Genomic DNA, 21,116 nt, shown 5'->3' with positions numbered 1-21,116 from the left:
GCAGATGCACAGAGGAAGGCCGCATGATGCGAGGCCCCACGAGCATGAAATATGTATGGTTGGCAGCGGCTGCGTTTGCGCGAGGCTGGTGGTTGGGTTTTCTGTCGTGGGTGCGGTGGCCTCGCGCGCGAACTGGAGGTTGGGCTACCTATTTACCAGCCACCCACACCACACCACACCACACTCACCAGGTTCAAATCCCCCCCCCCCCCCGGAACCCGCACCATCAGACAACCCTGGGAGAAATCGTCTTGAGGAAATTAAATAGCATACCGTGCATAGCGGCGTCATGAACCGTCACTGCGATGCATTGCGCATTCCCCTTAGCTAATTCGGAATCGTTGATGTTCAGAACCGTTTAGATGCATCGTGACAATGACAGCCAAAGGTACGGATGAAGAGGCTGGGGGAAGCTTCAGCCCGACGGAGAGCTTTGGGACGACAAGGGTTGCACGCGGATGGACGGTGGGAGGGAGACGGGGAGGGGCAAAAAGACTGGGGTGAGCTCTTGCTGTGCCGCAGCGCAGCTGTGAGCTGTGAGTGGTGGGGGATGGCCCGTGCAGGCAATTCCCCCACGTGTCTCCTCCACACAGCCAGTTCATATCTGCCACAGTACGGTAAACACACAAGAGCAGAGAGGGTCGAGAAGGGATACTGTAGATAATAACGGCGGTATCATATTGATCGCGATTCTGCGTGAAAAAGAAAAAAAAAAAAAAAAAGAACAATCCGTACCTTGCATCCGAACCACCGACTGTCGATGCATGGGAAGAACCATATTGCCCAACCCCTGCTATAGAAACATACCCTGACTGCCCAGACGGGTGAAAAAAAAGGCCTTACCGAAAGGTTAAACCAAGTGGCTGGCTGGCAAGAACCTGGAGCCTGCAAGTACTACCGCCGTAGGGCAACCTTCTGGTGCGGGCCCTAGCGGCTGGGCAGGAACCGTCGCGCCCCCCTGAAGCTACGCACCCTTACACGGAGGGCTAGGCACGGAGATAGGATAACTCAATCCGGACGGATACCTCCCATCCCTCCCAGGTAGGGACGGAGCGCGTAATTAATAACGAACAATCTTGAGCTTGGACTGGACATCGGCCGGCAGGTCCTCAGCCACAACTAGACCGAGCTGGACGCAGTCGCCGAGGAAAAAGAAGGCTCGTTCCTGCGCGTAGCCCAGGTAGTCAAACACAGAGGCATCGTCGACCGTCTCCTCGTCCTCGCCGTCCTCGTCCGGAACGGCGCCGCCCTCCGGAGACGGGACCAGCTGCAGGCCCGGGACCTTGGCCTGCACGAGACCCCACGCCACCCACTGCGCGCTGTTGGCAACGCGCCAGAGCCTCGTCTCTTCGAGCAGCTCTTTGAGCCGCCCCTCGAGGATTTCTTCGCGCTTGCGCTCCTCCTCCTTCCACCCACCTGTCGGCACGCGCGCGTCCAGCATAAAGTCCGCGATCGACGTCGTAGAGCCGGTGCTGTGGAGTGGCGGCGTGGCGGCTGCCACTGGAGCTAGGTTGGGGGTCGACGAGTTGCCCGAGAGAGGGTACCGTGGCCGGTGGCCGATGTAGGCCTTGATGAAGCGTTGTTGCTCCTCCGGGGTCGGGTACTTGCTGGTGTCGCAAGCGTGCGGCCGCTCCGGGTCATGATAGTTGTAGGTCCACTCGGAAAAGTGATTGGCAAACTCAAGGCCCGGCAGGTTGGCGGCAGCGTACTCAAAGTCAATGACGACAAGCTGCTTGTGCTCGTTGGCCGGCTGCAAAAAGGGCGACTTTTCGTCGTCCGGACGGATGCGCAAAATGTTACCATATTGTGTCTGTGCGCGACCAAGCTGTCAGTCAAAGTCCATCTCTACCCTTACGAAGGAAATACCAACATCGTTGTGGGCAAATATCAACTTGTCCCGAATGGCTTTGGCATCACCATACTTGTCATTCAAGAACTTGCGGTATTTGTCGACCAGCGCCTTAAAGGCGGGCCACTCCACACCGCAGACGAAGCCTCGAGTCTTCCAAGCATCCCCTGGGCCGCGTGCCGTTTCGAGGGAGCTTGACGCGATCTGCTTGTCGAGGAACATGACCGTCTTCTCTGCTTGGTTGAGCCATTTGTCCCAGTTTCTCCACACATTGGGGCCCTTGTCCTTCTCGTCTTCGAGAAGCTCGACGCCATCGTGAAGCTCTCTCATGCGCTTGGCGATTTGCTTCGATGTCTCGGGCTCCCTCAGGTTCGCCGGAGTGAGAGTCGTAGAGTTAAAGTACTGCTCAAATCGGCCATTGAGAAACGTGCCCAGCAACCGTGGGCCAATCTTCTTCCTGGCCAACCTCCGGAGCACGCCCAGTTCCGTCTCTCTGTCGATGAGATGTTCCACTTGGGGGCCATAGATTCTCAACAGCACCTTGGTAGGCTGCTTCTTGCCCTCTTCGCGGGGTAGCACCGACTCGGACGGCGGCGAGACCACGTACACGGCGTTCGTCAATGCGCCGCTGAGGCGCTCGACGGCAATAATCTCGCCGCCGTCCAGTGGCACCCGCCTCCAGCCCTTGAGCTTGAGCGTGTGGGCGATGCGGATGATCTCGTTCTTGAACGACGTCCAGGCGTGCTTCTCCCGCTCCTCCTTCCGGCCCGAGATGGAAGCCGTCTCGTCGGCGGTAGGCGAGGCCTGGCCCCCGAAATAGCTCATGGCCTTGGAGTTGTCGAGGTAAGCATCGCAGCCAGGCACTATCACGTCACCGTCGAAAAAGTCGGTGTCAGACGAGACAGGGTTACGGCTGATGCTGGGGTTCTTTGAGTGCCGCTTGTGATGTTTTCGCCCTATGCGCGCGTGTAGGTGCGAGATGGAGTCTAGACCCAATGCTGCCATGCTGTCGTCAATGATTCTCTGGAGTCGGTCAAGCGAGACCTCGCTCGACGCGGAATCCATCGAACCAGCCCGCGCTCGGGTGCGTTCCGCCGCGGCTACTTCGCTCACCGGTTTCTCTGGCGCCTTTTCGACCGGAGGCGATCTGCGCCGCACCTTGCGGGATTTCTTGGTCTCTCTCTTGACCTTTTCACGCTCGACCCAGTCCGCAACCTGCGTGAGCAGCTTCTCGCTCACTCGGTCTAGTCTATGGCGGTGATAAGACTGGGTCTGGTGCTGGGGATCATCTGCCAAGTGGGACGAAGAGGCAGCTGCTACCACATCACCAACTACGCTCTCGACGCTTCCCTGGCTGATGGTCGAGGCCCTTGACGAGCCTGGCACAGGGGCCCGTCCACTGAGCCTCTTAGCAAGTCCAGCAGGAAATTGCTTCTTAGAAGCCGAGTCATCAGGTGAAGATGGGCGTTCGACCTCGGCAATTTGCACAGCTAGGCCAAAATTAACAAAGGATCCGTGGACCAAATTTGCGCAATGTTGAAAGAGAAAGGTACGTTTCAGCGGCTGGCTTGCTTGCGGATATAATTTGGGCCAAGCCGTGGCATAAGTGCAATTCCTGTTCTAGCCACGAGTCTCTTGTGTAGCCGGCTGAGGCAATTCAGACGGCAGGAATTCTTGATCTATGGTGGTACATATGACATAGTTCAAGCCACGCACGTGGAATGGGTAGGGGCATGACACTAAACGCACCCTCTTTCTTGTGCAACGGCTTTGTGTGAAGGTAGGAGAAAATAGCGAGGGTGAGAGAAGGGCAGCGGAGTGGCACAAACCTTTGATGGATGCGCTCAAAGGAGGCGTTTTATCGCTCTCGCCATCCGGCTTCAGCGCCGAGCGCCGTGGCTGCGTGGCAGAAGTGGCCAGCGAAGGGGCCGACATTGCGGCTTCTCCTTTTGCGCTTTTGGCGGATGCGGTTTAGTCGAGAGAGGCGATATTAATTAAACCTTCCTCAGCTTTGTCTTGTCTTGTTCGTCGTCGACTAATGCATGTACGGTACTCACCCTGTCTAAATCGTAATGCAACGTACGTACGGAGACCTAGACCAAGGTTGAGATGAAGTTGACTGGCGCGGGGTCGTCGAATTGTGGAATAAGAAACGGTGTGGCAGGGTGCCTACTAGTTATAGCTGGGCCAAGGGCTCGTGGCTGCCTCGTTCTAGACTCGATGTTGGGAAGGCAGTTAGTCTTTTGGGAAATTCCCTCGCAGTGTACTCCGTATCTCCTGTTTTATTAGTCCCTCACACTTTTGGGGTCGAAGTGCACTAGAGATAAGGAAGCTGGAGTTGAACAAGGGTGCATTAATCATGGCGCCGGCCATGTGACACAGCAACGGCGATCCAGCGACGGAAGCCAATCAAGTCACTGATGTATGAGCTAGGCAAAGTCTAGCGACTGACGACGGGGAATCCAAACAGTCTGCCGTTAAACGCAGGTGAAGGACGGGACGTTAAGAATGCCCGCAGATGCCCGTTATTCTAGGGTGCGACCGTGGGTGCGCAAGCCAACCTTGGAGGAGACGGGCGGTTACCATGGTGGAGAAGCAGCCACAGTATCCAAAACTCCGAGGCTTGTTAGGCTGGTGGGTGGAAGTTTTGTCGCATCCTGGCCCGTGCCGCATGACGTCGTACAAGCAGTACGGAGTATCCGTAAAAGGGCAGCCAAGAATGTAGGCACGATATTCTACCACTACCTTCCAGGTTACCACATATATCAGATCCATCATACACACTACCTTACCTAACCAGGCCACCTATTATGACATTAAGCTTAACAGGCCTCGCATTTATCGATGCTACGGTATCTCGGCACGATCGGGTACCTTGCTTAATGTCTCGTAGCCCGCAGGGAACCTTCCAGGTAAATATTAACCGACTGGCCAGTTCAAAAAAAGGGAAGCGCTCAAATTCGGCTTGTTATCCGTACTGGATAGGCAAACAGTTTAGTTCCGGATCAAACACATCTCGTATAACCACACCTACTCACGTACGGGCAGTATTACAAGGACAGTTCTGATTTATATTACATGAACAGATTCGGTGGTGATGTACAATTCTCGCATACTACACACAGATATGCCCAAATGCGTGGTTCAACTTAAGGCGCGTGACTATTGGCGTGTGGCTGACGGCTTCCACTCCTTCATGTGGTCGATGATGATCTTGGCGGCCTGATCCGGGGAGTGCTGCCGTCCCAGCGCCTCAACGAAATCGCCCTCGGGGTCCATGAGGTAGAAATAGATGCTGTGGTCGACCAGATAGTCCTGGCCTGGCGCCACGGCCTGAGGCGTGCTAAAGTAAACCCGATATGTCTTGCACATGGCTTTGATCTGGTCGTACGTGCCGGTAAGGCCGATGAATTTGGGATGGAACTCGCTCAGGTACTCCTTCAGCACCTTCGGGGTGTCGCGGGCCGGGTCGCACGTGACGAAGACAGGCGCCAGCGCGCCCGGGAGCTCGGCTTCGACGAGGTCGAACATGCGCGCCATCTTGTCCAGCTCTTCGGGACAAATGTCGGGGCAGTGAGAGAAGCCAAAGTACACCTTCAGAGACGAGAGAAATGCGAGTCAGCACGCAGCCATAGACACCCAAACCACCGTAGCTCCATCGTCTGCCCTGGACATATTCGACTTACCAGCGAGTACCGGCCCCTCAGGTTCTGCTCAGTCATGACGTTGCCGTCCTGGTCAAGTAGCTCGAACGGGCCGCCCACCCTGGGCCGCCCAACACCTTTTGCTGCCTCGGCTATCCTCTTTTGCTGCATACGGCCCTTCTCGCGCTCGAAATACCACAGGAGACCGGCGGCAGTGGTGACGAAGAGAAGGCCGGCTTTCCAGGAGAAGGGCTGGGCGACACGTGTTAGTCGTCGCTCGAGCCTAGAAAGGAGGTGCAGAGCGAGCGAGTCTCGGCCCATTCCATACCCCAGAGCGGTAGCGACTCTTTGCCTCCTCGACCGTCTTGTATTTGAACCTCCGCTGCACCAATGGCTGCCGGGCCTGGGCCGGGCCGTGGAAAAGGCAAGGGGCCGTCGGTCGTCGAGCGGGCGAGCTGCGCGCGGTTGACATGGGTCGCAGGCATTGCCGCGCCGGTGCTCTTGCGAGAGCGTTTAGGACGGCGCCTATCCGCACAGCCGGCTGCGACATGGTGGGCGTTGGCGATGGAGCGGATGTGGCGAGCGGGAGGCGCTGAGGAATGGAGTTGGCAGATGTTCAACGAGAGCTCCAGACCCCAAAGCCTGAGGTCGGTCTCTCTCGTCTGCAGCAAGTAAAATCGCCCGATGATGGTGGCGCTTGGTCCGGGCGCTACACAGTAGCCAATGGAACTTGGGCGCGTGGCGCAAAGTGTGGGGCGGGTGCCAAGCAATCGCGCCAGGTATGCAGATAACGCAGCAGCGCATGCCTGTAAACAACTTAAACTCAGGTTCTCAACCACCTGTTGAGCCACTCAACCAGTGACTGAATTAACCTTGAAGCACGAGCAGACGCGATCGACATTAGACTCTGCACGCCCATACAAACTTAATATGTACAAACGATAGCTAAAACTGGAAAACTTGCGATGCGTGCGTGGGAAAGGTAGCACGGCTACACCCCATCTTCACGGTTGAGCCAGGGCCAGGGCAAGGACCAGGACCAGGACCAGGACCAGACTCAAACTCAGCCACAGGTGACGCCATGAGCCACGCCCTGCCGAACATGGAAGTGGAAGCAAACATGAACAACCCTCAGGGTGAGATGGAGAGTGAGATGGAGAGTGAGAGCCGGGATGGAAAAGCCGCTGACGTCGCCATCTCTCCTCCCCCGAGCACTTCACCCAATAAAATTCCTGCTCCTGTTCCCGACATAGCAATTAAGTCGGAAGAACACCAATCGCGCATCCCCAGCAGCGACGCCATTGACCGGCTCAAGACAGAAGGCACGCCAACAGCACCCGCTTCATCACCATCATCAACATTACCAGCCATGGCCGGCGACAAGACCAAGACGCCCAAGGCGGCGCCCAAGAAAAAAAAGGGCACGGCCAGTGTCGTCAAATCTTCCAAGCGCTCACGCGGTGGCGGTGGCGGCGGCGGCGGCAAGAAGGGCGGCAAGAGCTCCGGGGCTGCTAACAGGACCAAGACCGGGACGGGCTCGTCGCTAGCCCTCGCTTCCGGCGTGACGGGCGACGGAGATGGCGATCTCGGCGGCGGCGGCGGCTCTAGCGAATCGGACAGCGGGCCGTACTGCCTTTGCCGGGGCCCAGACAACCACCGCTTCATGATAGCCTGCGATCGGTGCGAGGACTGGTTCCACGGCGACTGCATCGGCATGGACAAGTACACGGGCGAGAACCTGGTGCAGAAGTACATCTGCCCCAACTGCACCGACGGCAAGCGCTACGTCACGCGCTACAAGAAGATGTGCTCGCTCGAGGGCTGCAACCGCCCCGCCCGCGTCTACAGCGTCGAGGAGCGCAGCATCTTCTGCTCCGAGGAGCACTGCCAGCTGTGGTGGGAGCAGCTCATTGCCACCCTGCCCAAGTCCAAGGCCGCCGGCGCCGACATCCTGACGCAGGACGAGTTTATGGGGCTCCTCGATACCCCGTCCAAGGGCGGGTGGAGGGTGGGCAAGAAGCCCTTTGGTATGACTTCTTCACTTTGTTCTCGAAAAAGTTTCATCCCGTCTTCACCCCATCTGTCCCTGGCTCACTCCACTTGGGCAACATCGGAATTTTGCGCAACTACTGACAGCTGTGAAAAGGCGTCTCGGACGATTCCTGGAACACGGTAGACCTTAGCAAGGCGCTCACTGCCGAGGAGCGCGACATCCTCGACCGGTCTGCCTCGGACCGCCACAATCTCGGCGAGGAGATCATGCTATGCAAGAAGATGCTGCAGCTGATCGAGATGGCACTCAAGCGGCGGGAGACGGCCATCGGCGCTGGCAAGGGCATTGCCAAGGACTTTTGCGGGTACGACGTGCGCCTCGACACGGTGGGCGTGACGCACCAGTTTGGCGTTTTTGTCCAGACCCCCGTAGGCGAGACCATCTTCAAGGCCGGCCGTCTCGACGCCTCGCCGGAACAGCTGCCCGCGGCGCTCCTAGATCCCGGAACGGCTGGCGGCGGCGGCGGCGGCATCGCTGCGGGCGCTGCCGGCCCGCCTATCGTGGACCCTGCTGCCGCGGCCGCGGCCGACCCCTTCACGGCCGGCATGTGCACCAAGAAGAAATGCAAGCCGCACGCCGTGTGGAGCGCCATTCTCGTTAAGGACGTGAAGCACTCCATCAAGGAGCTCGCCGCGCAGGCCAAGGAGAAGCTCGACGCCGAGGCCCGCGTCCGCGACAGCGCCGCCAGCCGCTTCGGCCGCAAGCTGTGCGAGAAGAACACCGTCACCGTCTACAACTCGGACGACAACGACGCGGACATGGAGGACATCGAGTGATGAGAAGTGGCGGCGCCGGCGGCGTGTATTGGGTAATAATGACAATGACCAAAAGGCTCGGACACGTAGTTTTCTCGCCGACGCGTGATGAATTTTCTTTTCTTATTTTACGTCTTGTGTAACACCTAGATACCTGCCTGCCTTATGTAGCCGGATTGAAAGAACAAGCTGGGCGTGGGTCGGTGACAAAGGCGTGCTGCGTGGGCGTTTCTAGGGATTTTCCTTTCGCTCTCGGCGAAAGGCGTGGTTTAGAGGGGGGGAGGGATGGGCCGGGGGCGAGGGAAGCGCGTCTCTCTGGCATGTTTCGTTAATAAAATAAATGGCGTCTTGGGAGTATCGGTTATGATTTATATGGAGTATCTGCCAAACGATAGCCCTGGAGACAAGCGGTCTGCCTTTTGCTGGCTAGTAGTCGTCTACCCTTCCAAAGTGAGAGGAATACCTAAAGGCTCATGATATGACGACGCGAATATATACTGGTAAATAGATATATATATATATATACTAGAAGTATATGTTCTCTTAACCCCCATTCATATGCTATCCAGCCGAGAGCATCGTACAAGGTAAGAACACACACGCCCCGCTTTTGTTGCTTGTTCTTCTTCAGCTTGAATGGGTACTTTCGAACATACATGTGTGTCCCGGCCTCCTCCGTTCATGCTCACACCAACCAAGCCAAGCTGTCGCACCTATTTTTCATCTCGTAGCGCCAACAATTTCGGTCTTCATCCTGCCCACTGCTCCTGTTTCCAAGACGAAGACGGCGTGTGGGAAGGAAAAGTCGATATGGGGCGACAAAGGGGGGCGTAAGATTTTTGAAGCGGTCTTCCTTCAGAGAAGAAGACGGCGAAAGAGGGGGTGAGAAAGTGAAAACACTGTAGCGGGCATGGTCAGCGTGATATGGGCGAATTTTGAAGCAAAGGCTGCCTGTCTCCTTCCGGCGGGTCCGGAATAAGACGAGAAAGAGATAATACAAAACAAAAACAACAAAAAAACATAAAGCCGCCGCCGCCACAGAACGCTCGTGTGGGTTGGAAGAGAGTAAGCGATAACGGAGAGTGAGAAATAAAAGTAGCCAATCCAACGCCAATCATATATTTCCAAGAAAGGAAGAAAGGAAAAGAATCGGTCATAAATAGAAAATAAAGAGACGAGCCGTGAGGCCATTTCCATCTTGTGTGTCCAGCCGCGAGGCCCATCCAGTAGTAAGTTACGTTAAAAAGTCTTGAGACATAGCCAATGCCACCGCCGTCCAGATTTCATCATGCCGCCGCCGAGGCAGGCAGGCCAAAAAGAAAAAGATAGCCAAATGCCCAACAAGATTAGATATTTATATCCCCTCCCATGAAACGATGCTGTGCATGCATGATAGAATTCCCGGGATATGCCGGGACAAGTGATGCGACTCGCATATATCCCTTTTCTTCCTCTTTGCCCCCCGGTCGTGAGATCCGGGATGACGAGATTTGCTTTTTTTTGTGCAAGATTATGTCGGCGGTGCTGTTGTATCCCGCCAAAATAAGGGGTCTCTTCTTGTGAGAGAGAGCGCGAGTTCCCATCAAGGGGATATGGCTTTTTCTCAAATGCAAAAAAGCCGCCTCTCCCCTTTTTTGTACCAGTAGTGGTCGTGTGACCCCAGTAGATTCTACCATTCATTATGGAAGACTGATTGCTTCCATCCATGTCCATTACTGGGCATAGCCTCAGTTGTGGGCCATCTCGCACTCGCGCGGCGAGAAACAATTATCGGGTGTTTCTTTTCTCTCCTTTTCTTCGGAGTACAGAGCTATAATCCCCTGTGCACTCCCTCAAGGGACTTCAGTGTTGGTTGAACAATCTTTGGGGTGCCGTATTTTTTTGTCTGTTAGTTTCCAATTACTTATGCCCGGTGCCGTCCTGAGCTGGAATGTCCGTGGCTACGGTGACTTCCATGGCCATGGCGATCTCTTCTCGATGAGCTACTTGCGCTGGATCGCTCCAGCTCGCGCTCCAGCTCCTCAGCCCTGCGACGAAAGTCGCGCACTATATCGCGAATATGGCTAATGCGATCAAAGTCGAGCTCTAGTTCGTCGATCTGGCGCATTATCTCGTGAAAACGGGCTATTTCGGCGTCGGCGTTGTCGATCAGGGTACCAGCACGGTCGTATACCTGCATCGTTACTACCTGCGACTGTTCCATGAGATATTCGAGCTGCTGCTGGATATGTTGCATTACGCGGTCGAAGTGGTGGCCCAACGCAGCCAGAGACGAGCTGTCGATCATAAGCAAGCCCTGAGACGAAGCCCGGCTTGCCGCGCGCGATGATGTCGAGCCGCCTGCCGCCACCGCCTGCTGGCCATGGCGGAGCAGTTGAATCTCTTCATTTGTCAGTCCGAGCTGTGTGTCCGGCACGGCGCTTGCGGCTGCTTGCGACGATGATGACATGTTTAGGGGGGCGACGGGTGCGGACTGGCCAGCTCAGGTTGTGAGTGACAGAAGCTCCTGCAGTTCTATGCCAGTGTTGCAATGCTGATGCAAGGTACCGGGATCTGCCGCCACTGGCTGCGTCGCCGATCGTCTGAAGGCAGGGTTGGCGGGGGCAAGGGGCGGCGCAAGATCTAAGACGGGAGCTTGCCGGGACCTAGAGACGGTCGCGGTCCCTCAAGGGGCGGGGTCCCACCGGTGACGGCACACGGCGAGGGGGTTCTGCAAGACGTTGCAAGCTTGTAGTTTGTCGGGCTCACAAGGGCGAGCTCCGTGGCACGTTTGTGGGGAGCGCGTTGCTGCGGGGTAGGCGGTAGTGCAGCCTGCACTCACTCTCCAGAGGCCAGAGTCTAGGTTGTATGTGGCGCGCTGGTTTTGGAGCCGGCATCCAGATCCGTACCATTCACTCAAGCGTCGGCGACGTCGGGCGGCGCGCGCGGCGTCGGCATTGTTCCGCTTCAGCGGGCAAAAGGCAGTCACTGTATTGGAGCCATGTCCGGTGGGCAATTGGAACGTATAGGGAGGTCGAGTCTGTCTGAATAAGGGGCGGCGGTCTCGGTTTCGCCCACGAATGTCGGAAGATAAGAGGGGCGCTGGTGATGGCGTGGGTGCCGGAGCAGCAACGCGATGCGGAAGCGGGGACCGAAAGATGGGTAGCGATGGCAATCGGTCTTGCCTTCGTTTGGTGGGTAGACGGCCGGCGAAACTGCCCTCCCACCGCGGCTCGCTTCGCCCGTCTGTCGCGTTTACACACCCTCGAGATGCCAGATTGTCTAAACTCGAAACAGCGTTCGTAGGCTGATAATCGGTGGGATCCCAGTGCCTCTGCTGACGGGAATGCGCAACCTAAAGTACCTTCGATTTCCCCGGCAAATCCGCAATGAGCTCCGAGACATGCAGAAGGGGTCTCTGGGAGAGGGGGCGCGAATCCGGCAAGCTGGTGGTGGTGGTCTCGAGAGCGCGCGGAGGTTCCAGATGGTCTTAATTATGTTGCCTCCCCCCTCGCCAAAATCTGCATCAGCTGATAGCGTGTCGAACCGACACCGCCCGGTTGTGGGATTGAGCCAAAAGGCGAATCCAGGGAAGCGGTGGAAATACCGCAAGAATGGAACCAGAGCCGTGGGCTGTTATTAATATCTCGATATCGTAGCGTAGGGCCAACTAGAAGCTAATGAAACCTGTTGGATCTGGCCAAGGCAAAGGCGAATGTCTCAATTGTGCACGTGCCGACGAACCCCGAGCCTGTTGCTGAGGGGTTTGAGGTCAAGCTGATTTCCCAGTATTGCCAAGGCAGGCTGTTCGTGCAAAGAATGGGTAGAGGGTCGAACGTCTCTGGCTGCCCTTGTCGTCTTCGGGGAGTATCTCATGGGAGATGCATGTGGAATAAGAGAGGCCGGAAGGTTTAAGAATGAATAAAGAAAGAAAGAGAAGAAAAAAAAAGTCTGGTGATGATTCAAAAAGGAATCTGACGAGCTAGATCTTGCGCTTTCCAATTTGGTTTCTTTTCTTCCGCGCCGACAGCTTAAAGACACGCCGCTTTCCAGGGCTCAGTGTCTGGCCTGGGCGTCACGTCCCCCTTGTCAACGTCAGAGCTTCTCGGAGGCGCTGACAGGGGTTAAAGTTGCACATCACATCTTTGCAAAGCAAGAACCGGCGAACATCATTTTCATCACATCTCCACTATTCCAGTGATGAGTGAGGAGTCAGGACAGTTTGCGCGGCACTAGCGGCTGGGAAATGACAACGATATCATCCAGCCCGGCCCGAGATTTGGCGCGTCCTGACTTGAGCAGGCGCGACTCACGCGCAACAACTGAGGTGATAGATAGCCCAACTTGGATCAAATCTCTCGACAGGGCAGGCCCACATCCCACACGGGAATTGGGGAAAGCGCCATCTGGGAGAAGTGACCCGGCTGTGTGGCGCTACAGTTCGCAGGGAAGGCAAGGTTGTGAATTGTCCAATGGCTCGCGCCCCTTGGTGTCCGTAGCTGGCTTAGACTTGAGCAAGCCTTTCGCACAAACCACGGCGGCCGTTTGGCTTGGAAACTTGCATCCAGTTTCACTGCCTTCCTTATGTTGCACCACCCGGCACAGCATGGAGATACATACATACAGTATCTACTGACTGCTTGGGCTTGGGCGATGCGGCAGCCTGCAAGGACGTTAGCTCGGGTCGTTCGGGCCTGGCCCAGCAGAGCAGGAAGGAGGCCCAGCAGGAAGGGGAAGGCGCTTACCAAAGCTTGTTAGTGAATGCTTTTGTTGGCCCACTACTAAGGGAACCCCCAGCCGCAGCTTTTTCAGCCTCATCGATCGTCGTCCAACGACAACCTCACTGCAAAGTTGCCCAGAAAGCCGTATTTTCCTGGGAATCGATGTCTGATGCGCCCGCTCCCGCGCCGATCGGGCGCTAAGTAGGCGCAATTGCGCATACCGCGTATCCCGGCCCGACTTTTACTCCGTGGAGTGGTGGACATCGCATCGCAGTCATGACCAAGGACAGGACAGGGCAGGACAGGACACTGTCACTCAAACTGCGCTCCCTCCGCAGAGACAGAGACATGGCCATCGGGATATTCGCCCTGTACTCGAAGTCCGTACCTCGCGCGGATCCTCGTGGTGCCCTTGCGCCGTATAGAGGATGCCGCCGCCGCTGCTAGATGGGGGTTGCGGAGCAGTCTCCTCCGGGGAGCAGAACCTCGCTCTTCGTTCTCTCCGTCTTGTTGGCGAGCTCGGGGGGGTAATTCCCTTTCGTCGCAAGACGGCCGCAGAGTCTTCGGCCCCCGGCTGCTTCCCCCGGTCTGTTTCATACAGCAGCACATATTCAGAGTCACAGCAAAAAAAAACATGTGCTTTGAACTTGACTGCGGGCGGCCGCGACTTGCCAGTAGATTGACTAGCTGTCGGCTCGCTGTGCCTCTTATCGCCAACACCAGGAAGTGACAAACCCCCCAATCGTTTTGCCGTGTGCAGAACGCACACTGTCGCTACCAAATGTTGCTTTTATCCCCGGGCCGAGAACCCCTCTCTATTTGCAAATTGGCGTCTTGACAAGCAGGAAACCGGGCTAAGGTCCCTGTATAAAGCCGGGCACGTTGGCAATGAGGAACGGAATAAACTAAGTGGTTCGGCCCTCCCCGACACTCAATCGTTGGTCCCGCCCCGTCGTCATGCTGTCCCTGTCCATCCAGGGTCTCGTCGTCTTTGGCATCGCTGCCCTATGGCAAGCTTCTGCGACCATTCTCCAGAATGGTCAAGTGAAGCCTACAAGCTATGCTGAGACTCGTATTAACCAATCCGAATACTCGTTCAGGACCTACTCGGCGAACGCCACCGAAATATCGTATCAAGGCCGGTGGGATTCCAAATATGTCTCTTGGTGGTCGTAAGTCAGATCCGCATTGGCTGGCCATGAGCCAGATGTCGTACCAGAAGGTCTGATACAGATCCCGATAGGGCTCCAGGTATCAAGTTCGGCTACACGGGGCGGACGGTGGCCATCACGTTCGGCAACCTGACGACGGATGGCGTCCTTGTTGGATACCGCATCGGGGGGCTGGATTGGGCCTTTGCAAATATAACAGCCGGTTCCACGCACCTCCTTGTTAGCCCAGCCGACCCAAACTCGGGTTTGACTGCGCCCATCAATCCGTGGACATTTGAACTTCGCGTAACGAACTGGGCTTTTGGCATACAGATCGACTCCGTCCATGCCGCCGCCGGCGAAAAGCTTGTCAGGCTCCCCGACCTTGGCCGCCGGATCGAGGTCATTGGCGACAGCCTCGCTGCTGGCATGTACACCTCGTACGAGGGGCTCTCAAGCTGGGCATAGTAAGTAATGCCTTCTCTTCGGGTCTCAGTTGGGCAGTCCGGTCGGGACTAGGCTGAGTGTCGAAACCTTTTTGACAGGCGATACACACTAACCTGCGGTAAACAAAGCGGCCTCGCTGCTGGGCTGGGCAACACGGAATACTCTGTGACGGCTTACCCGGGAATTTGTGCTGCCGACCAAGACTGCTGGGGAAATCCTCGAGGACAGGTGCACCAATGGTTTTATACATCCGACACAAGCTCTCGAGCCGCAGCACTATATGGAGGTACGGGGTACCGGCTTCCCTCGACCTGGGAGAGTCTCAAATGCTGATGCTGATCGAGAACTATAGAAAACCCGGAACCCTGGGATTTCAGCGCGCGGCCAGCCGCCGACTTGGTTGTTATCAACATTGGCACAAACGACGGTAACGAGCACAACAATGTCTCGACCACTGCCTATATCGATGCATTGACCAAAATTATAGAAGGCGTCCACGGAAAATGGCCCAAGGCCCAAGTAATTGTCATGGTGAGCTTTTCCTCTGTATGACTCTCTCCCTCGGCTAAGCTCTGACAAATACTCTCCTGCCAAGTCACTCTGGCTCGGCTTCTACCAGTCCGGAAACTCGTACTTCCCAAGCGCCCCGTCTGGGTGGGTGAATGAGATCAGCCAGATGGTCCAGTGGTTTAACTCAGGTGACTATCTGCTCGACCCAGTCATCTACGACGGCATCACCAAAAAGACCTCGAGGACGGGCACCAAGGTCGAACCCTTTGTCCACTACTTCAATACGACGGGTATCATGCAGCACAACGACATTGGGCCGGGGTATCATCCCACGGACATCGGGGCAATCAAGGTTGCCAGCCACCTACAGCAGTTCATCAAGATGACTTTCCAGTGGGACTTGTACGCTACAGGACCAGAGTAGGTGGCCCTCCTCTTTCCAGAGCTATGCGCGGCTAGTGGGGGATTCGAGTGCCCGCATGACTGACGATGAATCTCAAGGGTCTACCACGACACACTTTACTGGAATAACGAAGCCAACTACTAATATGTTCTACTTTGTAATAAGTAAGTCACGGAGTCAACACAAAATATGATATGCGGAAAGCGTGTTTCTGCACAGAGATTATGGTCCTCCTATCCTGAACTTTCAGTCTTGCCCTTATCAGCAGGCCAGTCCAAACAAGAAGGGCGAACGTTGCATAAGTAACTACATTAGGTAGTCTAAACCGGAATTGAGAGTGGTCAACAGATTATCGCTCGAGCGAAACTTTATGACATTCTGGCTCCCGATGATTAACCAGGTTGCATAGCAAAGAATTAAAAAGACAACAAGTGCGAGGTAAAAAAAAAACATTTCCGTTGCGTTCAGCCATGACAGCTGCTACAAGCAAAAAGATACAGCTCCAATCTAAGAACGCAGATACGACAAGAGGGAACCGAACCCCCCCTCAACCTTGGAAGGGTTGAATCCTAGCCACTAGACTATTGACGCTGTTGCTGGATGTTTGGATGATAATAGGGTAGGGGAGGATAGTCTCCATAATGAGAGGGCCCCATGAGCTATCGATAGTGAATAAAATAATAAGTTGCAGAAGAAACCCGGTTGTGGAGGAAAAAAGGATGCATCAAGAGGGAATCGAACCCCCCCCTCAACCTTGGAAGGGTTGAATCCTAACCACTAGACCATTGATGCTGATGGACACGTTGTTTGTTTGATGATGTGAGGGGATGCTCCACCGCTATCTATAAGCCTCGTGGCCAAAGCCCCCGAGGGTGGGTAGCGTCTGGGAGGTGGGCCTCTCACCGGTTGGTTTTGCTACGAGGGCTTATGTTTACCATCTAGAGGGACGGCCATAGTGTTTGCTTCCCTTTTGCGAGTTAGGTGCTCCGTGGTGTTTACGTGCATGTTAGGTTACGCCCCCCAAGAAGACATTGGCGAGCAAAGCATAGGACAGACATCACCGCAAACACGGCAATGCAAAAGCATAGCATTGAAGAATAACCCCTTAGTGATCTTGACATCTTAGTTATGTCCGAAACACATCTAATCCACGTGTTTCCTCCTGGAAGGTAGTAGCACCAGAGCACTGCAGTTGTGCCTATCTCTTAGCTTTGGTCTCCCGGGATGGGTACCTCACGATACGCTTTCCTCAGGCCGCCATCCATCCATCCGTCCAGGTGAACACTTGATCGCCGAGCAAAAGGCTTCGGGCAACAATAACACGCCGGGGAGGTCGGAGATTCTTTGTCAAGGACCCCTATATTGATCTTTTTTGTTGCCAAGTGTTTCCCGAAGCGCCTGCTAACCTACATTCCCTACAGGAGGAAAAACTGCAAGAAAAGGAAAGAAAGAAAGATGTGTGGAGTCTCGGCACATTGTACATAGGAATAAGGCAAGGCAGGTAGGCAGGTCTCTGTAGGTATACGTGTACAACAGATGCAATGCATGGTAGGACTAGAAGGAAGGCCAAGGCTACGTACTGTACAATGTACATACATGTGCATAGGTAAGGAGTATGTTTGTTCGCAATAAGCTTTTCGGGAGATTTTCAAAGATTTGCGTGCTTTCTTTTCCCATGTTTCCGTCGTGTCGTCGTTCATGTTGGGGCGAGCAGTGTTTGGGCAGGCAGCGCAGCACGCACACGGGAGGAGAAACAAAACTGAAACGAGTCGGGTGCATACGCTACATGCACTGCTTTGCACTGCCCTGACCTGACAAACCACGCTGGCGGCTGCATTTATTTGCTTGGGATAAGAAATGATCAAGGAATAACGGCGCTAAATTAAATTCTCAGGCATGCATTGTTGTCATCTCTTGATTCACCACGAGGTTGCTTGCTGTGCCTCTTGGAATATCAATATCGTTGAACCTCCGCAGGGGCGGAGAACCGGGGCAACTTGGCGATACGTAAGACAAAAAACAAAAAGACAATCAAAACTGAAGTCTCAAACAATTCGACGAGAGGGAAGATCTTAGCATGCTTGTTTTCACTATGTGACCAACAAACAGCTGGGCCGAGTTGCATTCTGTGCTTCAACCTACCTTTAACCTGGCGCGTAGGGAGTAAAAGAGACCCAAACCCGGCCAGCCTATAATTGACACATAATATCAATCCCGACGCTCAGTGCAAGGGGAAATCAGCAGTGCAACAAACCCACCGTTTCTTTTTCTTTCTTCTTTTATTATTTTATTATTTGGCGTTCCGTTTGTTTCCCACAGCATCTGTCCTGCCGCGCGAGGTACATACCAATTGGAGTTGTTTTTCCCCTTGTCTCCCCCTCCCGTTCCATCGTGTTACACACAAGGAACTTGCCTCTCGGCTTTTGGCCGAGCCGTGGGGTGTGGTTTATGGGTTAACCCGGGGGGGCACAAGGCAAGTGCAGGGGTGGGCGGCCTAACGTTTTCGGTTCGCAGTGTGAAACGCACGCGAAAATGGGACTTGTAGCAAAATACGTTACCTATAACCGCCTGCAGCAGCAGCAGCAAGTGACCATAGGCAATAAGAATAATCAGTTATTTGTGCACGCGTGCACTGCGGGCATTTAATTGTGCTGTTTGTCTCATACATAAGGCAGAACTACTTATTGTTGATCGTGGTTTCTTGAATACGTAAGAAGAGGAAAAGAAAACATGAAGGAAAAGGGGGGGGGGCTTGTTTGAGATACGTGGTTCCGTCCTAAGACGGACAAGTGCAGCCTCGTTCCCAGGGGGGCCGTTGAATTGAATGAGCAAGGGGCGAGGCAGCCGCAGCAGCCTCGCGCCTCGCGCCTCACCATTCGCTAGTGCAATGCAGTGCCGGGCCAGGTCGCACGTAGAGTGAGTTTAGCGCCGAAAGGCAAGCCCCCTTCCATCACAAAAGTTAAGCAAAAGTTAAGCGATAAAATAAATAAAATAAAATAAGAGAAGAAATGATGCGCATTCATCCTTCCCAAGGGTATGGCGCGCCGACGCCGCGTCCGGGAACTGATCTGTTTCCCCAGGGCCCGCGGGCATGGCATGGCGTTCTGTAGTCGGCAGCAGCTCCTCCCCGGCCCCGTCCGTCGTCACCGTCACCTAATTTCGCTCAACACCCGCCAGGAGGTTGCAAGGCGCCGCATCAGGAAGTTCTTAAAATATCGGACTATCATCACAGAGACACAGACAAAAAACACGCACGGCGTAATATGTGATTACTCCGTATTTCCTTCTTTTTCGTCGACATCTCAATAGCTCAGCCACTTTTGTTTCTTGCCCCCCCGCATCTCATCCTGCAAGCGCAAGACAGGTAGGTAGGTGGTGAGACAGACAGGAGCGTATGGGACTGCAGATACTTCGTTAGTACGTACTTCGTGCACACAACCGGCCGGCCGGCAGTGGATACCGCAGTGGATGCCGTGCACATCTGTCGTGGACCCCTTTCTTTATACCTACGCAGTGGAGAGAAAACACACAGTTGGCACGGATAGGGCCGGGCAAGGACAGATACGCGAGCGCGAACAAAGGGCGAGATCCTCGCACCTTCGTCCTGGGACGAGTCTTTTCCCCACAGCTCGCTCGCTAATAGCTCGGCGAGGACAACTTTGGCCGCGGTGAACTTGCAAAACCCCTCTTCAATCTTGCATGCAAGTGACGAGGGCCGAGCAGTTGGGACTCGGGAACGAGTTGAACAAATAAAAGAAAAGAAAATAAGAAGGAAATAAGAGTTTAGCGTCATGATCTCCACTGCACTGCGTCTGCGTGTGGCGGCGCCACAAGTGAAAGCCATCGTTTCAGCCAACGGCCTTAACGTTAAATCACCCAGCCCAGCGCAAACCCCAGCCCAGCCCAGCCCAGCCCAGCCCAGCCGGCAGCTTGGACCCACCGCTCCACTCCAAGTCAAGAAAGGCGCACGCCGCCCGGCGGCGGGCTGATCGGCTTTCGTGCTGGCATCTGCGGCTTTGCGCGTCGTGGTTTCTGGGGAGGGGGATGATCTATGTCATCCAGCGCAGCGCCGCACGCACAGCACGGAGCGTCTCGGCACCTCAGCTCGGGGCAGGGCAGGGCAGGGCTTGGCTTGAGGCCTAGAGGGCTGTGGTTGAGGTTCAAGCCGTGTTTGTGAAACCCCCCCTAGTCCGGCTCTCCCACGTTTTGCGCCTCGTCCGCACTAAAGACGGAAGAGGCTGCAAAGTGAAGAAAGGCTGCAAGGTTGTCGAGGGAGGGCCCGAGCGTCAGGAGCGACTAACTGAAGTTGCAAACAACTGAGAGCTCGCTCGCTCGCTTCGGTGGTTCGGTGTTTCGAAGACATCCGGGAATGTGGATTATTTTTGTTTTCTTTCGGCTTGTCAATCATGAGGAGACGCTAGGGAAACTCACTCATTGATTTACGCGGAGTCTCGGTACACGGCTGTGGAGTTGCATTGTAGGAGTGTGGATTGGGGTTTTGGCTTTGGGTTGGACAAAGGGGGAATTGTCGAAACGGAAACAAGCGCAACGGAGCCCTGTCGCATTGAAAAGAGTTGTTTTGTTTTGTTGCTCGAGGAACTCCTCTGCAAACCACCGACTGCGCTCTGGGTTCGTCTGAAGTTCCGAACCCATACGGGATACCAAGCCGGGGTTCATCTGCTTGTCTTGCTCGTGCGAGTTGCTTGTCTCACTTGTCAAGCCCGAGCTTGCGGGATGCGATGCCAGGTCCCCAAGGTACTAATAATTTGCAGTCATGCTTGTGGCGATCAGATGAAACAATAGTTAGATCTGCAGCGCGTGATGGAAGAAGGTCCCGCGCATTCGGTCGCTCACTTCTGGGCAGTATAAGCATGCAAGATGCAAGCCATAGCACAGGGCTAGCTCGTCACTGGGGGCCGCTCCGCCATAAGTGACGCTGTTCAGGTTGACTTTGGTGCAGAAAGAACGCCGCGGATGCAAGAGTTCTGCAAGTCCATGTTCGCTGCACGGCGCCAAGATGACCGTGTCGAGAGGTGCCGTGTTTATGGCTGGCTGAGCGATCTCGGATGCCTGCATTCGGAAGGGCTGTCCTGAGGTTGTTGATGGCTTGATCAGAGAAGACGCTGCGGTTTTGTTTTATTTTCCCCTTCATTTTTTGCGATGCCACCGCGAGTTTCTTCTACAAACTGTCGACATTGGCCGCCTCTCATAAAAGACTACTCATGACATCAGAACCCCTTTTTCACCGCCAGCCTGCCTCTGATGATCTGCCCCATGGGATGAGCGGCGATCCCTGCATGGCATCCAGGGCTTGGCGGGAACTACTGATCGACATGACATGGGCCGCAAAAACTTGGATGGGCGGAGGTGGAGAAGCGAGCTAAATAAATGGAAAAAAATAAAAACGATAAAAAAGACCAAAAAAACACGGAAAAGGCAACGGGGCACGCTAGCGCAGCGCATCCACACGCTAGAAGGGCGGGAGACGCTAGAAGAAAAAGCAAAGAACATGTTTCTCTTGAGTTGAAAACCAAGCATCGGAATTGATGGCAAGAAAAACCCCGCAATCGTTCAATTGAGGGGGGACTATTGAGCCACTCGGCA

The 21,116-nt window shown here is 55.0% G+C and overlaps 7 protein-coding genes and 2 non-coding genes across 9 annotated transcripts; 2 read left to right on the top strand and 7 right to left on the bottom strand.

The window, feature by feature from the left end:
- Positions 1 to 1,060: 1,060 nt before the first annotated feature.
- On the bottom strand, positions 1,061 to 3,139 carry B0T26DRAFT_645084 (kinase-like domain-containing protein; the record flags this gene model as incomplete). The annotated part of the gene is made up of 2 exons (XM_060437683.1): positions 1,061 to 1,810; positions 1,871 to 3,139. Coding segments are annotated over 2 exons (2,019 nt in total), but the record flags the coding sequence as incomplete, so codon positions are not given.
- Positions 3,140 to 5,011: 1,872 nt separating this feature from the next.
- Positions 5,012 to 6,043, bottom strand: B0T26DRAFT_647614 (cytochrome c oxidase-like protein; the record flags this gene model as incomplete). Its single annotated transcript, XM_060437913.1, has 3 exons — positions 5,012 to 5,443; positions 5,536 to 5,745; positions 5,822 to 6,043. The coding sequence occupies 3 exons, from the start codon at positions 6,041 to 6,043 to the stop codon at positions 5,012 to 5,014; spliced, it is 864 nt and encodes a 287-aa protein (XP_060295969.1).
- Positions 6,044 to 6,862: 819 nt separating this feature from the next.
- B0T26DRAFT_648290 (uncharacterized protein) lies at positions 6,863 to 8,322 on the top strand (the record flags this gene model as incomplete). The annotated part of the gene is made up of 2 exons (XM_060437989.1): positions 6,863 to 7,520; positions 7,640 to 8,322. The coding sequence occupies 2 exons, from the start codon at positions 6,863 to 6,865 to the stop codon at positions 8,320 to 8,322; spliced, it is 1,341 nt and encodes a 446-aa protein (XP_060295968.1).
- A 1,878-nt stretch (positions 8,323 to 10,200) lies between these two features.
- Positions 10,201 to 10,750, bottom strand: B0T26DRAFT_751262 (uncharacterized protein; the record flags this gene model as incomplete). The annotated part of the gene is made up of 2 exons (XM_060445355.1): positions 10,201 to 10,226; positions 10,288 to 10,750. 2 exons carry the CDS (start codon positions 10,748 to 10,750, stop codon positions 10,201 to 10,203), a joined length of 489 nt encoding a protein of 162 aa, XP_060295967.1.
- A 3,208-nt stretch (positions 10,751 to 13,958) lies between these two features.
- Positions 13,959 to 15,656, top strand: B0T26DRAFT_751261 (Lipase, GDSL-like protein; the record flags this gene model as incomplete). The annotated part of the gene is made up of 6 exons (XM_060445354.1): positions 13,959 to 14,173; positions 14,245 to 14,619; positions 14,728 to 14,885; positions 14,952 to 15,130; positions 15,195 to 15,529; positions 15,611 to 15,656. The coding sequence occupies 6 exons, from the start codon at positions 13,959 to 13,961 to the stop codon at positions 15,654 to 15,656; spliced, it is 1,308 nt and encodes a 435-aa protein (XP_060295966.1).
- A 376-nt stretch (positions 15,657 to 16,032) lies between these two features.
- Positions 16,033 to 16,103, bottom strand: B0T26DRAFT_t113. The gene has a single exon. It is a non-coding gene; the product is annotated as a tRNA-Gly (tRNA).
- A 129-nt stretch (positions 16,104 to 16,232) lies between these two features.
- B0T26DRAFT_t112 lies at positions 16,233 to 16,304 on the bottom strand. Its single transcript has one exon. It is a non-coding gene; the product is annotated as a tRNA-Gly (tRNA).
- Positions 16,305 to 16,787: 483 nt separating this feature from the next.
- On the bottom strand, positions 16,788 to 17,162 carry B0T26DRAFT_708821 (uncharacterized protein). The gene has a single exon (XM_060441912.1). The coding sequence runs from the start codon at positions 17,104 to 17,106 to the stop codon at positions 16,870 to 16,872; it is 237 nt and encodes a 78-aa protein (XP_060295965.1). The 5' UTR covers positions 17,107 to 17,162; the 3' UTR covers positions 16,788 to 16,869.
- Positions 17,163 to 18,716: 1,554 nt separating this feature from the next.
- On the bottom strand, positions 18,717 to 19,545 carry B0T26DRAFT_285770 (uncharacterized protein). Its single transcript, XM_060434165.1, has one exon. It carries the CDS (start codon positions 19,354 to 19,356, stop codon positions 18,823 to 18,825), a length of 534 nt encoding a protein of 177 aa, XP_060295964.1. The 5' UTR covers positions 19,357 to 19,545; the 3' UTR covers positions 18,717 to 18,822.
- Positions 19,546 to 21,116: the final 1,571 nt, after the last annotated feature.

The sequence above is a fragment of the Lasiosphaeria miniovina genome, assembly GCF_030549165.1.
Source record: "Lasiosphaeria miniovina strain SMH2392-1A chromosome Unknown B0T26scaffold_4, whole genome shotgun sequence".
Lineage (NCBI taxonomy): Eukaryota > Fungi > Ascomycota > Sordariomycetes > Sordariales > Lasiosphaeriaceae > Lasiosphaeria > Lasiosphaeria miniovina.
Note: the sequence above shows the minus strand (reverse complement) of the source record. Positions and strands in the feature narration are given on the sequence as shown.